This window comes from Pseudorasbora parva, chromosome 15, assembly GCF_024679245.1.
Source record: "Pseudorasbora parva isolate DD20220531a chromosome 15, ASM2467924v1, whole genome shotgun sequence".
Lineage (NCBI taxonomy): Eukaryota > Metazoa > Chordata > Actinopteri > Cypriniformes > Gobionidae > Pseudorasbora > Pseudorasbora parva.
The window spans coordinates 4,691,752-4,709,512 of record NC_090186.1 but is presented as its reverse complement, the minus strand read 5'-3'; the positions used below and the strand labels follow the sequence as shown (position 1 = coordinate 4,709,512).

The 17,761-nt window shown below is 38.8% G+C and overlaps 1 protein-coding gene across 1 annotated transcript; it reads left to right on the top strand.

The window, feature by feature from the left end:
* The first annotated feature begins 516 nt into the window (after positions 1-516).
* irf4b (interferon regulatory factor 4b) lies at positions 517-16,897 on the top strand. The gene is given in 10 exon segments (XM_067416800.1): positions 517-708; positions 4,935-5,132; positions 7,001-7,187; positions 7,361-7,446; positions 8,083-8,185; positions 9,284-9,391; positions 10,999-11,331; positions 14,818-14,930; positions 15,022-15,122; positions 15,124-16,897. Coding segments are annotated over 9 exon segments (1,287 nt in total). The 5' UTR covers positions 517-708; the 3' UTR covers positions 15,182-16,897.
* The last annotated feature ends 864 nt before the right edge of the window (positions 16,898-17,761 follow it).

The following is a 17,761-nucleotide window of genomic DNA, read 5'->3' as shown; positions in this document are numbered from 1 at the left end:
AAGAGATTGACGGGGGTCCGTGGAAAAGTCTGAGAAAAAAAAGAAAGAAGGTAAAGCAATAGGCCTAAATAAATAATTAAAAAAGTTATTAATCTCTTGAATAAATTACATTTGATTAAAATCAATAAAATAAAAAAGATTAATATAAAAATGTATATAAAATTAATTAAACAAGAAATAAATTATACATATAGGCTAATAATAGATTACTACATTGAGTAGAACCAAATATATAAATGAAAATGAAATGTAACTCAAACAAATTTTAGACATAATTTATTATTATTAATATTATTATTATTATTATTAGGAGTAGGCTATAAATTGATTGTTTATAGGTGCCTTATACGCTTTAGAAAGGGGGTCCCTCACACAGGGACCATCATTTGGGGGTCCATGATATTGTTAGGGATGCTTGGATGAAAAAAGGACCCAAGAGCAGATTAGCAGTTTGCTCAATTTATTGACCAAAGTGCAACGGGAAAACAAAAATAACAGGCAGCCAAGCCACCGAGCAAAGGGCAGAGCAGAGGCGAATCCAAGGGGCAGTCGGAGTAAAGCAGGAGTCAGTTCAGCCGACCAACGATCCCTAAGGAAAGTTGATAAGGAAGAAGGGCCAGGCAGGGGTCAAAACCAGAGGGCGATCACGGTCCCAGAAGCAGAGCAAAGGCAAGAGTCCAAAAACAAAAGCAGAAAACCAGTAACCAGGTAAGTGATCCAAAACAGGACTGCGTACGGGAACTGGACAAATCCAAGAAGAAAACACTAGATTAAATAGACAAACAGAAACAGGGCATGTAAACTAGGCACGACTAGAACAAGAACGTCTTTTGGGCAGTAGTGAAACGGACGTTACCAAGACACACTGACAGAGAAGCAAAGACAGAGAGAAGCATAAGTAGAGGAGAAAATTAATGCAAATACCCTAAGACACAAACACAACAAAAGGCTGATGATCAAACCAGAGTCCTGACAGACATCTAAAAGATTGAAAACCCAGAAACTATAGGTTTACACTATTACATGCTTTCTTTTAAAGGGTCTATCTCAAATGTATCTTATTTAAAAAATAAATAATAAATCATTTGCTGGGGTTGAATTTTTTTCTCTTTTGGGAGGCAAAAAAAGTTACATATTTTCTCACCTTGACATGTTTGATTCCTTAAAAAAGTTGAAGAAAGCAAACATTTATATCTTTTTAATTGAATGACAGCAAACTATGAACCGTGATTAACCCATCCAACCACAGCCTGCCACCACCACTGAATAAAAATCACTTTATTAGGATGAGCATTTAAATGTCATTATTTATTGAGTGCTTGGAATGGTCCATTACTGCCCTCTGCTGGTTAACACATGGACACAGACCTGCTGAGAAATGCTTTTACATGAAGCTTTCTGATGACAGAGAAAAAAACATAGACAGTAAAAGAAATGGACCGAGCGATCCCATTACGTCAACGGCGAAATAATGAAGTCAACCTAGGGGCACTGACTTCCTGATGGCGGAGCGAACTGCGCAGGCTCAGACTGAGCTTGACGACGTAGATGTGACGTGAGCCTCCTGTCTGACAGCTGTGAGTCTTCTAGTAGATGTGGAAAGTGAAATCTAAATCACGTTGTTTAAATATTTTCTCCCGTTGCTTTTTGCTCACTATGGGCTTCTCCCCATTCTTCTCCCTTGACTTTATCAGACTTTATGTCTCCACGTCCCCCCGACTGTCTCATAGACAGTAAAAGATTGCCTGCGAGCGTCTCCTCAGGTCTATACGGTAATTTCTCAACTGTGCGACAGAGTCGCGTTGGTTATGACGCAATCATTAGCCTATTTTTACAAAAACAGCTTCTGCGGGGCAATAGTGTAAGATACAAGGTAACGGAGCCTTTTATGCATTGTCGTGTTTCTTTAGAAATAAACAATGGACAAATGGAGTCTTTAAACGCCTCAGATGTAAAGTTATTCACTGTCAAAGTGACTCAAAAATGAAGAGGGAGAAGAATGGGGAGAAGCCCATAGTGAGCCAAAAGCAACGGGAGAAAATATTTAAACAACGTGATTCAGCTTTCAATTTCCACATCTACTAGAAGACCTACAGCTGTCAGACAGGAGGCTCACGTCACATCTACGTCCTCAAGCTCAGTCTGAGCCTGCGCAGTTCGCTCAGCCATCAGGAAGTGAGTGCTCCTTTACTGACTTCATTATTTCGCCGTTGACGCATTGGGATCGCTCGGTTCATTTCTTTTACTGTCTATGGGTTATCCCAGTATCTTTTTCTGTTGATATGAAAAATCAGGTACTTTTAGCAATATATAGGATTAATTATGTATATGATGTATATTATGATGAACTATATGCCTTTCTCCACTGACGTTCTGTGATGTTCAAAGCATTTCTAAGGATGCTGAAACTGAGATGGTGAACGGGAACATGGTTTGCGCAACATTAACATGATTAGCTGTTAAACAACGTAATCAGCTAAAGGCTAATCATATTAATTACTGTTATGTGTCTGACGCTGTAAAGACCGATACCTTTGTGCAGCGTTTACTACAGTAACTTGAGTAAAAGTTGAGCGAGTGGGTCTCTGAGCTGAGTGAGTGAGTGGAGGCGGGGCTCATTCGCATATTCATGAATCCACATATACTAAATGAAGCAAGGGTGTAGAGTTACATTCAAGCTATTTTAAGGCATTAAGAAATATTAAGTTTGTATATTAAATATTGTAATTTTGGTGATCAAACATAAGTTAAGGGATAAAATGATTGACTAAAGGGGGACTTTAAAGGAACAATATGTATTTTTTCGCCGCTAGAGGTCGAGGTTGGTGACGGCTTGATTTCACAGAGCTTTTATTCTGTCAGACGAGCACTTCCGGTTCTTCTGCTCGTGTGTGTGTGTGTGTGTGTGTGTGTGTGTGTGTCTGTGTGTGGGAACGCAGCGCTGCTTTATCTTATCACACATCTGAGTGTGTTGAGAGTGATGTTATAATGCTACTCTGTGCGTTCACTCGGCGCTACTATGAGACACTTCTTCACACTGCAGTGAGAGATGGATATTAGGCCTTAAGCTCATCCAGAGTGTTGCGTCTCTCAACTGTCTCTTCACAATATCCCACAGATTCTCTATGGGGTTCAGGTCAGGAGAGTCGGCAGGCCAATTGAGCACAGTAATACCATGGTCAGTAAACCATTTACCAGTGGTTTTGGCACTGTGAGCAGGTGCCAGGTCGTGCTGAAAAACCAAATCTTTATCTCCATAAAGCTTTTCAGCAGATGGAAGCATGAAGTGCTCTAAAATCTCCTGATAGCGAGCTGCATTGACCCTGCCCTTGATAAAACACAGTGGACCAACACCAGCAGCTGACATGGCACCCCAGACCATCACTGACTGTGGGAACTTGACACTGGACTTCAGGCATTTTGGCATTTCCTTCTCCCCAGTCTTCCTCCAGACTCTGGCACCTTGATTTCCAAATGACATGCAAAATTAGCTTTCATCCAAAAAAAAGTACTTTGGACCACTGAGCAACAGTCCAGTGCTGCTTCTCTGTAGCCCAAAGTGTCTTGACCTGGGGAATGCGGCACCTGTAGCCCATTTCCTGCTCACGCCTGTGCACGGCGGCTCTGGATGTTTCTACTCCAGACTCAGTCCACTGCTTCCGCAGGTCCCCCAAGGTCTGGAATCGGTCCTTCTCCACAATCTTCCTCAGGGTCCGCTCACCTCTTCTCGTTGTGCAGCGTTTTTTGCCACACTTTTTCCTTCCCACAGACTTCCCACTGAGGTGCCTTGATACAGCACTCTGGGAACAGCCTATTCGGTCAGAAATGTCTTTCTGTGTCTTACCCTCTCGCTTGAGGGTGTCACTGATGGCCTTCTGGACAGCAGTCAGGTCGGCAGTCTTACCCATGATTGCGGTTTTTTGAGTAAATGAACCAGGCTGGGAGTTTTTAAAAGCCTCAGGAATCGTTTGCAGGTGTTTAGAGTTAATTCAGATGATTAGGTTAATAGCTCGTTTAGAGAACGTTTTCACGATATGCTAATTTTTTGAGACAGGAATTTTGGGTTTTCATGATCTGTATGCCAAAATCATCAGTATTAAAACAATAAAAGACCTGAAATATTTCAGTTGGTGTGCAATGAATCTAAAATATATGAAAGTTTAATTTTTATCATTACATTATGGAAAATAATGAACTTTTATCACAATATGCACATTTTTTGAGAAGGACCTGTTTATAACTGTTCTAGTGGTTTTTGGATAATTTAATAAAAAAAAATCTTACATGTTGCGCCTTTAAAAGAAAAATAATAAAGGTGTTGGCCATTGGAACATATTTCAAAACAATGGTAAATTCATAAAATTACCTGAATTCACCATTTAAAATGATTAATATATTTCAGCACGTGTTTTAATCTGTTCGGTGTAATTTAACATGATAGCGCCCACTTTGGAATCTAGCCAAAGATTTGGACAAACTATCTATAAACACAGCTGACATTTTAACGTCATCGCATTAAAAGAAATGAACATACTTTAATTAAACTCCAAAAGTCCCGCTTTAGTGTGCGTGGGCTTAACACAGGCTAGCATATGAGCAGCAGCCGCCCGCGTGCTTACGGGACGTCCGTCATATCTCACGCGTGCTGCAGGTGCGTGGAATCCTGTGTGTGTGTGTGTGTGTGTGTGGCGAACGCTCCGCCCATTCGAACGATTGAAGAAAAGTCGCGGTCGAAAGCTGAACTACGTTACTGACACATTTCCAAACTCGAAAGCTCTTAACGAGTGCAGCTCCTTTACTTTCTGCAAGTAGGCATGTCTTCGACTTCCTTGCATTTGTCGTTATTTATTTATCTACTTGTTTTAACCATTTCGACTTTCACATTTAATTTGGTAATGAAAACAGCTGAATGATATCCTGCGTTTTCTTCTCAGATGTGTTCGGATGAAGAGCGCGCGATGACGGGGGGCTCCGGTAACGGAAAGTTGCGTCAGTGGCTGATCGAGCAGGTGGACACCGGAAAATACCCCGGACTCGTGTGGGAGAACGAGGAGAAGAGCATCTTTCGGATCCCGTGGAAGCACGCGGGCAAACAGGACTACAACCGGGATGAGGATGCTGCGCTCTTTAAGGTACAGATGAGAAACTAATAACAGGAGCGCGTTATTACTCCAGTGGGATCTTTTTGGGCTACTCGTGTTGCACTGTGAAGATCAAATGCAATTCTTAGAAGACAACGCATATATGTTTCCAAATTCAAATGTTTTATTTTGTGGGGCTTAATGTAAAAAGGTGTGGCTTACACTTATTTTACAGTGTCATTGTTACATAGTAATAACTATAAATAATGCATAATTACATGCAACTGACACTCAACCAAACCTGTCCCATAGTAAGTACATTTGTTAATTAATATTACTAATTACAGTGTAACAACTTTACCATGGTGTGGTAACACTTTATTTTACAGTGTCATTGTTACATATGTTACATGTAGTTACAACTATAAGTTATGCATAATTACATGCAACTAACCCTAACCAAATCCTAATCCTGTCCCTATAGTAAGTACATGCTGTTAATTAATATTACTCAGGACTCAAATGTATAATTACACTGTAACAATGACACCTTAAAATAAAGTGTAACCAAGAGTGTCTTAAGTGCTGTAACTGAAAAATAAACATCTCATTAAATGGCTGAAATTAATTGCATAAGAAGAGTTTGCATTATCACATATTTTGCCCTTTTTATTGTGAGAATTAGATTTTTTTTTAATTTTTTGATATTCAGGATTAAAGATTTTTTAAAGTAAATATTTGAAAACCTTTCTAAAACAATAATTAAACCGTTAAAGTAGTTTTTACTTACTGGTTACACCACTTGACATTTTTAGCATATGCAAATCAAAATGTTTGTGAAAAGTGTATAAAAAAACCAACATAAAACAAAGATGACATTTTAGGAACTTGCCACGTGTGTATTATACCAGATTTCCTGAAACAATTTATGGACATCTTTGCACACTGTAAAATTGAATTAGACTTACTTTAAAAAAAAAAAAAAACCTAGGTAAAAAATATAATAGTATGTTGACAAATGCTTACTTAGTATAGTTGACTTACACAAGAGTTCTAGTAACTAAAAATAAATAAATAATTAATAAAATGTAATTGTTACCATTGTTGTGTTTTGCATGCTGAAGTCTGTGATTCGAGCGTGATATTGTCACAAATATAGAGGAATTATATCAACCAAATTAAAAGGTCGACATGAAAAATGATAGTTAATGATTCAGTTAAAAACCTATTTATTACTTCCCTTCTGTTGAAACCAAATAAATTATTTCACATCAATAGGAAGAGAATCACAATAATATAAATGAAGTTGAAGTGGGAACACTGATCCCCATAATGGCGAGTTCAAACTAAACATTTGAGGAAAATCAACACCAGGTTATGAAGTCAGCTTATGTGATGTTCTCTCAAAATTTTCAGCAGTATTCACAATTAATCTTTCAAGATGACTGGGAAATGAGTGAATGCGACTAGAGATGTGGAGGAAATGAGTGAAAAGTGAATTGCCCCGCCTCAAAAAATCAGTTAACTCGGGTTGAGTAAGCAAGGCATGGTGTGTGAATAGTGCAGATTAGTAAAGTGAACTAAAAAGTAGAAGGCCCCTAGCCTGTGGACTGCTCTCCCTGACCACCTGCGGATCCCACAGACGCTTTTAAACATGGTCTTAAAACCCACCTGTTCAGCAGAGCTTTTGGTTGATTTGTTACTTCTTAATTATTTTTCCTTTTGTTTGATTGGTTTAAGACTTTCTTTACAGATTGCAACATTCAATCTGTGGCACTTTGAGATTTTGTTTAATATAAAGTGCGTTACAAATAAAATGAATTATTATTTATTATTAAAAGTGTTAGTTACAACAACTGTTGGATTTTACGGTGTATCAGATTGACCCATATGTTGACTTTGAACTCGTTCTCCTGCAGGCATGGGCTCTATTCAAAGGCAAATTTCGGGAGGGGATCGACAAACCTGACCCACCGACGTGGAAAACGCGTCTTCGGTGTGCTCTCAACAAGAGCAATGACTTCGAGGAGCTTGTGGAGCGCAGTCAACTTGACATATCGGACCCCTATAAAGTGTATAAGATTGTCCCTGAAGGATCCAAAAAAGGCAAGGCATCTAAAAAAAGCACATAAGCACGTGTGTAGCCCATATTTAGTGCTCTCATATTTCTTCATAATGTAAATGAATGACATCAAACAGATGAAAACAGCTGCATTTTATAAATATTTTCTTAGATATCTGATGAAAATAATAAAGTGTATAATATTTTAATGTTGCAGGTCCCAGATCTCTTGATGATTCACAGTCTAATTCAAGCTCACCCAGTTACCCAATACACCCCTCTTATGCACCCGCACCGCCTCAGGTTCGAATCAAGCATCATCTTAAGGGTCCTGCACACTGTGCGATTTGTCAAAATCCTTTGCGAATGTCCCTTGTCAGACTGTACGACCATGATCACCGCTGTAAGCCATGTCACACTGTAAGATCTCAGTTGGCATTAATGTCAGATTGTATGATAGCCAAGGCGCGCTAAAGACGGACGCACGCAAGAAAACTCGTCCGGAGTTTTATATCATCAGTCAATGACGCGTTTGATGACGGTGAGCTGCATTACACGCGGGACTGAAATGCTGGCTACAAAGAAATCTCTAGCTCTCGTTTTAGTCATAGTCTGTCTTGAAAAATCGAGATATTTGACTGTCGTCGTAGGAGAAGTCACACTGCAGGATTGTGTGCCAAATCTTCTGACACTGCCAGAATTTCGTCTGAGGTAAAATTTTATCGCAGCGGTCATTAATCGGCTGCCGCTGAACATGTCAAACTAACGATCGGTCAGATTTTAGCCGAGGATCTGAGGAATCTTCTAGGATTTGCAAAATTTGTCTGAGACGGCCAAATCGTGGCCAAAATCACACAGTGTGCACCCGGCTTAAGTTGTACTTTGGCTTGAATGTTTAGACTTTGCCCTTCAGTTCACTTTACGCTCTTGTCATTACAGGTGTGCAACTACATTTCTCCAGCAGAGCGAGGATGGAGGGATTACTCCACCCTGTCTGAGATCCCGTACAGCCAGAGCCCCTACACACCACGCTGGGACACTGGTACTGTCTTATACTGTGTGCGCTGTTTACTAAAATACTATATCAGAATCTGCCACAAAACTACCCAAACACTGGGTTGTTACGTCTGATCCAGGATCTGAGTTACACAACAACTACCCAAACACTGGGTTGTTACGTCTGATCCAGGATCTGAGTTACACAAAAACTACCCAAACACTGGGTTGTTACGTCTGACCCAAGATCTGTGTAACACAAAAACTACCCAAACACTGGGTTGTTACGTCTGATCCAGGATCTGAGTTACACAAAAACTACCCAAACACTGGGTTGTTACGTCTGATCCAGGATCTGTGTAACACAAAAACTACCCAAACACTGGGTTGTTACGTCTGACCCAAGATCTGTGTAAGACAAAAACTACCCAAACACTGGGTTGTTACGTCTGACCCAGGATCTAAGTTACACAAAAACTACCCAAACACTGGGTTGTTACGTCTGACCCAAGATCTGTGTAACACAAAAACTACCCAAACACTGGGTTGACACTTCTGACACAAGATCTGTGTAAGACAAAAACTACCCAAACACTGGGTTGTTACGTCTGACACAAGATCTGTGTAAGACAAAAACTACCCAAACACTGGGTTGTTACGTCTGACCCAAGATCTGTGTAACACAAAAACTACCCAAACACTGGGTTGTTACGTCTGACCCAAGATCTGTGTAACACAAAAACTACCCAAACACTGGGTTGTTACGTCTGACCCAGGATCTAAGTTACAAAAAAACTACCCAAACACTGGGTTGACACTTCTGACACAAGATCTGTGTAAGACAAAAACTACCCAAACACTGGGTTGTTATGTCTGGAACTGTGTTACAATGCGTTACAGATGTGGTTCAGATCTGGGCCGACACTATGTTGCTGTCTGGGGGGCGATTAAAACATAGACAACATTACAACAGGTAATCATCACAATAGATAGATAGTACAGATTTGAGAAGGATCACATTTAGGCCACATTTACACTGCAGGTCTTGATGCACAATTCTGATTTAGTGACTATATATAGCTTAAGAGAGAGAAAGTGCGTTCATGTAGCGTGCGAGTGCACTGACATATGTCTGTATGCGCAGGGTACCAATTCACCGGCTCCTTCTTCAGCTGCAATGCATCCGATCCACAGCCGTCAGCCTTCACCCTGGACACCAGCATGAGATCCGCCGAGTCTCTGGCCCTCTCAGGTACTGCACACACACACACATAATCATAAATCATTATCATATCATAAACACACAGAGACAGTGACAGGCTCAATGGGAATGGATCGATTGGTCTTCATGTATTAATACGTCTGATACCGATTTTGCAACTCAGGGGCTGGGTAAATATAGGGTAGAACTCATGTTGGGTTAATTTTACCCAGCAAATTGGTTTGTTTATTTAACCCAGCATAGTTGATTAATTTTTACTATAATACTATATCAGGATCTGGCACAAAAATAGCCAAACACTGGGTTGTTACATCTGATCTAGGACCTGGGTAACACAAAAACTACCCAAACACTGGGTTGTTTTGTCTGACCCAGGATCTGTGTAACACAAAAAACTACCCAAACACTGGGTTATGTCTGACCCAGGTTCTGTTTATCATAAAAACTACCCAAACACTGGGTTATGTCTGACCCAGGTTCTGTTTATTATAAAAACTACCCAAACACTGGGTTGTTACATCTGATCTAGGACCTGGGTAACACAAAAACTACCGAAACACTGGGTTGTTTTGTCTGACCCAGGTTCTGTTTATCATAAAAACTACCCAAACACTGGGTTGTTATGGCTGATCCAGGATCTGAGTTACACAAAAACTACCCAAACACTGGGTTATATCTGACCCAGGAACCGAGTTACACAAAAACTACCCAAACACTGGGTTATATCTGACCCAGGAACTGAGTTACACAAAAACTACCCAAACACTGGGTTGTTACGTCTGACAAAAATGACCCAAATACTGAAAAAATAACCCCCTAAAAAGTTACCCAAAAGGTTCAACCCAGGATTTGGGTAGAAAATATACCCCAAGATTTGTTTGTGTGTCATGACCCAGACAGCAACATAGTGTCGACCCAGATCTGGGCCACATCTAGTACATATGGATTCAATGCGGTCCAGATGTGGTCCAGATCTGGGCCGGCACTAACAGTTTATTATCACAAAATTATAATGTATAGATTTGGGAAGGATCAGATTTAAAGTCATGATGTTACAGATGTAAGTACACATAGGTACTTAAATTACTCTGTACTTAAATGTAACAAAGTCACCTTACACTTTATTTTAAGGTGTCATTGTTACAGTATAATTAAATATTTAAGTGCTGAGTAATATTAATTAAGAACATGTACTTACTATGGGGATTAGTTGCATGGATTCAGGATTAAAGATTTTTTAAAGTAAATATTTGAAAACCTTTCTAAAACAATAATTAAACCGTTAAAGTAGTTTTTACTTACTGGTTACACCACTTGACATTTTTAGCATATGCAAATCAAAATGTTTGTGAAAAGTGTATAAAAAACCAACATAAAACAAAGATGACATTTTAGGAACTTGCCACGTGTGTTTTATACCAGATTTCCTGAAACATTTTATGGACATCTTTGCACACAAAGATCTCAGAATGTTAATTTAATTTAATTTGGGGTTTTATTACTTTGGGGCAGATCTGGAAAAAAAAAACCTGAACTAAAAAAATGGTTCTGCATTATATTTCTTCCTAGTTGTCTTGACATCAGTGACTCCCATTATGATATTAGGTTTGAACTCATTTGATCTTGGTCTCGATTAGATTACCGGTTAAATGTGGCGGTGTATTACCGGGACGCCCTGGTGCGAGAGGTAACCGTGACCAGTCCCGAGGGCTGTCAGCTGGGTCCAGGCAGAGAGGGACAGGCCTTCGCTTCCCCAGGGACCCCAGAACTGGTGGAGCTCCCTCACGCTGAAAGGACGTCTCTGGAGCGGGGCGTTTTACTCTGGATGGCCCGTGATGGGCTCTACGCCCGCCGCCGCTGCCCCTGCCGGGTGTACTGGGAGGGGGCTCACGCTCCCCCTACGGACAAATCCAACAAGCTGGAGAGAGAGGAGGACTGCAAACTGCTGGACACTCATCTGTTCATCACAGGTTTGTACTAGCCTAGAAATCTAGACGCACCCTAGCTTGAGCAAATCTAATCTGCTGCGAGTGTCGTCTAGCAACTCTCAATACCCTTCTGAGCTGTAAAAACCAAACTCTGGTCGGGCCAATCACATCGTGTATAGAGTCGGTGGGCGGAGCTTAACATAATGACGGCCGAGTTGCGTTTGTGTGCTTCTAGTAAACACAGAAACTGGCGAACGGCGGCGGTCTTTCGAATCAGCTTTGACCGCGACTCTGGAAGACTTGGAGTTAAGCTTTTCTCTGAGAAAAGAACAAAGAACGGCACTGAAGTCATTCTTAAAAAAGGAAGATGTGTTCGGAGTTTAGCCGACCGGATACGGCGAATGTTTAATCTGTCAGTGAGCTCTGCTTCACCTTCGTTGCTCTGGTTGGTGTAGCGCTATCCTATCGCGTGCAGAGGGAGTTTGAAAGACAACCGTTTATCCGCCCCTCGGATTGAGCCGTCAATGGAGAGTTTCCAGACCAAACATCTTGATGTGGGTCTGGCTTGTCAGGCTAGGTTTGTGCATCAGATAATTTACACTAATGTCTATGATCATAGGCGCCGGAAGCAAATAAAATGCGGGTGGGTCCTCTCTCTCAGAATTTTTTTTTACTGGAGTAACATTAGATGACATTTACATTAAATACATAAATATATCACCGTTTACTAAACGATTGATTGGGCCAGACAAAATTTCAGAAATCACTGAGTTATTAACCGTGGCTATAGAGTAGAGGTAAGATGATCAAGATCATCAAGTTTTGACACGAATCGATCTGAGGTTTGAATCCGCCTTTTGCCACACTACTCCCTTTTCCCATCACATATCAGATCAGAAACGCATTACGAAAATATTAGAAAAGTGGAAATCAAGCGACTAACGTGTTTAATAATAAGTGTTTCTCGGTTAGGGTTAGGTAAACAGACCTGTGCTGGATTAGAGAAGATAAAAGTGAGTGGGTCCAATATCATGGGTCGTAGAAAGTTGGCGGGTCTTGTCCCACACACACACACACACACACAATGGTTCCAAACACACAAAACGACCATGCCTATGTTAAACTTTTTGGGCAATGTTGCCGAGCAACACATTTCTTTTTGGATATCCAGATAGAAATTTGTTGCCCGCTCTCAATGGGAAATTACCCAAGTAATATATTTCAGCAACATTGCTCAAAAAGTTGCCCCGTGTATCATCAGTTTAAGATTATGACTAACAGATGACATGTTAAAACAGGTTACTTTAAACGATCACTCATCTTTCTCCGAGACATTTATTGTAAACCTTCTTCTGCCTGTTAATTCACTTCTTGTATACATCGTCATAACTCCAGTAAACAAACACATGAAAGCGTTTACAGTAAACAGTGTGTGTCACATTATCTGTGGGTTGATATTTAGTGTCAGTCGTCTGTGAGTTACAACTCACTCACGCCCACCTTCTGCTTTAGATTGACTGATTATTGTGATTCTCACAGAACCTTCCAGCATATGATGAATACGACTCAAATACCACAGGAATCACATGTGACCTAAAGCTCACAGTATGGAAAGTAAATAGAGGATGAAAAAGAGAACAAAAATACAGAAAGAGATGTTTAGTTTCCTGCCATATACAAATGAGCACAATGTAACAAGGACCCAGCCAAATATTCAAGATTATAGTTTAGGAATTGGTCATTTCTGAAAATTCTGTAATATTTAATGCAGGGTTAAACTTTTCAAAACTAAACTTTTTTTTAAAGAAACTAAGTTTTATTGAGCAGGGATGCATTCAATTGATCAAAAGTGACAGTAAGGACACTTGTAATGCCACAAAAGATTTCTGTTTCAAGTCAATGCTGAACTTTTTATTCATTAAAGATTCTATAAAAAAAAGTTTTCACAAAAATATGAAGTTGTTTTCAACAATTTAATAATCAGAAATGTTTCTTGAGCTGTAAATCATCATATTAGAATGGATTCTGAAGAATCATATGAAACTGAAGACTGGAGTAATGATGCTGAAATCATTTTAAAATTGAAAATATTTCACAATATTACAGTTTTCACTGTACTTTTGATCAAATAAATGCAGCCTTGGTGATTATAAGAGACTTATAGGGGCAGATTTACTAACAGCTTACACCTGCGCAATCCCTCAAAACTACTGTCAGGATTTACTAAAGACTGAAAGGACTGGACAGGGTTATTTCTGCAGCTGATCTTATTGCATATTTATGAGAGGAGAGTATTTTAAATCAATCATGAGCTGATTTACTAAGGTTTGTGCCCAGAGTAGTAACTGATTACATGTAATCGGTATTACTTAAAAAAATAAGTACTTGTAATTAGATTAAATTACACTTTAAAATAGTAATTTTCTCAACATTGCATATCTAATCAACTCCTGATTAACACATGAATTATTATTTGGAATCATCACTCAGTTATTGTGTTATTTAATCATGTATTACTGTCTTCGGAACACATTAAAATGTACAAATTTACATAATTTCATATTTACATACAATGCAGTAATTCCTGAAATTTCTTTGACCTGATATATTTAGTCCCCTGAGATCTTAATTTGTAAGTTAGGTCAATAATCAAATGAAGTCAATACAAATTCAAGTTCAAATAATATGTTAATTTTAAATGTATTTATACCTTTTTTATGATTTCATTACTTAATAGCTTTTAATTAAACTCACGAACCCCAGTCTGGGAAACCCTGACGTAATGTAATATTTAATGCACTTCATGATGTTGATCACAAAGAATGGAATATATATTTTCTTTCTCTGTATTTTTTTATCTCAAAATTATTCTACTCAAATCAGTGTGATAAACAAGTTTGGTCAAAAGTAATCTAAAAGTATTCGGTAAAAAGTAAACTAAAAGTCAAAAGTAATCTAAACGTAATCTAAAAGTCAAAAGTAATCCAAAAGTAGTCAGATTATATTACCTTAAATATGTAATATAATGGAATACGTTACTAACTATCCGTTTTGTCATGTCATTTGTAATCAGTAACCGACTACAATTTGCAAGTAATCTACCCAGCTCTGATTGCGCATTTATTTACCACCCAAAAAAGCACATCTTAACGCAGACATTAATTTGCGCTGCTCTTGGTAGATTGCGTTGGTCTTTATGGAAATGATCCGGCTGTGTTCTTTAATTTGCGTGTTGTCAGAAGGGAGAGGAAATTTGGAAACACAGTTACTGATTTATGATTTTTTTGGGTGGTAAATAAATTAAATTAGAGCAATTAGAGCTGGGTAGATTATTTGCAAATTGTAGTCGGTTACTGATTTATGTGTTTATACAAATTTTACCAATCCTCAACATTTGAATGATAGCGTAGATCTCCTTTATCAGCATTCTTTCCCTTCTCCCTCTTCCAACCATTTGCTGGTGTATTTTTAAAGATCTCACGTGCCATTGGCTGTGAATAACCGTCTCCTCCTCTGTATGTCCCGTAGAGTTGCAGAGTTACGCCCTAAACGCTCGTCCTGCGCCGTGTTCCCAAGTGCTGCTGTTCTTTGAGGATGACAGTCCTGATGCTCAACGCCCAAGAAGGACCTTCACAGTGCAGGTTCGTCTTTGGTTCTGTTTAATACTGATGAACAGTCATGAACAAAACATAGTGATATTAATGCAGTCTGAATTTGCTCTTTATGCCACAGGTCGAGCCCCTGTTTGCTCGCCAGCTTCTCTTCCTCAGTCACCCGGGCAGCATGAACTACATCCGCAGCCATGAGCTTTCACACATTCCCCCTGAACACAGCGACCCAAGATTACCACAGAGTCATTACGCATCGCCGTAACAACGGCTCTCAGAACTGACCCTGGAGGCTTGTCACTCGGTGCTTAACCCTGGGTTAAAGTCTTGTTTAACCCTGGATTCAAGTCTCATTTAACCCTGGATTCAAGTATTTTTTAACCGTGGGTTAAAGTCTTGTTTAACCATCTATTTGTCTTGTTTAACCCTGGGTTAAAGTATTGTTTAACCCCGGGTTAAAGTTTTGTTTAACTCTGTATTCAAGTCTTGTTTAACCCTTGGTTAAAGTCTTGTTTAACCCTGGGTTAAAGTTTTGTTTAACCCTGAATTCAAGGCTTGATTAACCCTGGATTAAAGTCTTGTTTAACCCTGGGTTATAGTGCTGGGATAATTATAATATACTCACTCTCATGTTGTTCCTAACCTGTAATGACTATCTTTCTTCTGTGGGACACTGGGAACCAGAACAACATTGGAGTCTTCCACTGAAAGAAAACATTTTTCCAATGATCTGCTTTCATGTTCTAAAGAAGAAAGCCATACAAGTTTACAGGGGCATTGTTACATTATGCTGTTTTCACACTTGTAATTTTGAAGGGAAGTTAGCGGCACTTTTAACAATGGGTTATAACGTTCTGCTAATCAACAGAAAATGGAGAAGAAGTAATTAAAGTCCCCCTGTAGTCAATCATTTTATCCCTTAAAATTCATGTTTAATTACCAAAATTACATATTTAAACATTTTTTACTGTGAAAAAAATTCTTTGAGTCTTAAAATAGCTTGAATGTAACTACACCCTTGCTTTATTAGTATACATGGATTCAATAATATGCAAACGAGCCCGCTATATTGTTAAATGTACACACGTTTATATCAACAGAAAAATATACTAGTAGGTCTTCTCTTGAGACTCTGCTTCACAGCGATTAATGATATGCTAAAGCCCGCCCACACAGTGACGTGATTGGTTACACCATAGTTTGTTGTTGTCAGAGACACCAGTGATTTCAAACCGTCTTTGGTTCACTGCAGTTTTTAGGAGAAAATACTCAGGAATGAAAACTTATGAATTTGCACATGGTTTTTCTGAACGCGTATTAAAAACACCACAGAGACACAAACAACTTTAAAACTTGATTTTTACCACAGTGAGTGTTTGAAATGGTTTTAAAGTGTCATATATGTCTAATCAATATGCAAAAACAAGAATAACTTTAAATATGTAGTGTAAAATCTTGAAACTTAACAATCCAGGACTAATTTCTAACCCAGGGTGAAGTTTGAACAGTGTGAAACATGGCAGAATGAATCCCTGGTTAACTGTAAAAAGTTTTGTAAGCTAAAGTGTAAAAGGCTGAGCACCAGAATCATCTACAGTGCTATCAGACGCAGACTGCCGTCATGTTTAATACTGAGAAAGACGCAAATCTGTGTGCAACTCACGAGGATAAATGATTGTATTATGTGAGCTGATGTTTGCTGACATGACAGAAAAGAATGTAAATAATATTAGCTGCACTGATTTTTCTTGCTATGTTTCTTTGAGCTGCGATGCATTTAGAAAGTAAAAGCCAAAGAATGCACATCTGGATGTATATAGGCTATGCATTTAGAAAGAAAAAAGTTTTATTTTGTATAAACTTTCTTTCTGTACAATTCTGACAAAATGTTCTACTTTTTATTCCACTACTAAAGCATGCTCTTTTTTTAAATGTCTTTGAAATGCCCTGAATGCCTCAAAACTCATGTCACCTTTTTCATTTTTAATAAAAAAAGAAAAGTGAAAAACTGACTGTGTGCGTGGATTCCTGGGGTGAAAATTACACATGGGCAGAAAAAAAAGAAAGTGAAATAAAAATAAAATGACCAGATATGCTTTAACAAACTATCATTCAAGAGTCGGGTCAGTACATTATTGATAAAAGAAATTAATATTTTTATTCATCAAGGATGCATTAAATGAATCAAAAGTGATGGAAGTGACTTCACGGTTTCCACAAAGTATGAAGCAGCTGTTTTCAGCATTAATAATATCCATAAATGTTTCTTGAGCATCAAATAGAATGATTTCTGAAAGATCATGTGACACTGAAGACTGGAGTTATGATGCTGAAAATTCAGCTTAGAAAAATGATTTACATAGAAAGTAGCTACTTTAAATTGTAACAATATTTTGCAATATCACTGGGGGGGTTTTATACTGTGTTTATGCATCCTTGATAAGCATAAGAGACTCCGAACTTTTGAATGGTAGTGATATTTCAAAATCACAGCATTCTTTTATGTATGTTTTATACAGTCTATGGTGTTTTCACACTTGGTCCCTTTCCGTTTGTGTGATTTTTGGACCATATGTGAACACTCAAATGATCTCAGACCCCTTTAAAGTGAGCCGAACCGGTGATTTGAGTACGGTTTGATTAAAATGTCAGGACAAATCAGTCCGGGCTCACTTGATTTTTCCATTTGCCAATTGCAGATTAGTTTTGGTCATCAAATGCCTTCGTACAAATCGGCTGTTCATCATGACTGCTGCTTTGAAATTTCAACCAATTCTAAACGGTGAGACTCGGATGTGCACCTTGCAAGTTTAAACTTTTTGACATACGTTTTTTTACGAGCGCACAAACCTAAAGCGATTGCG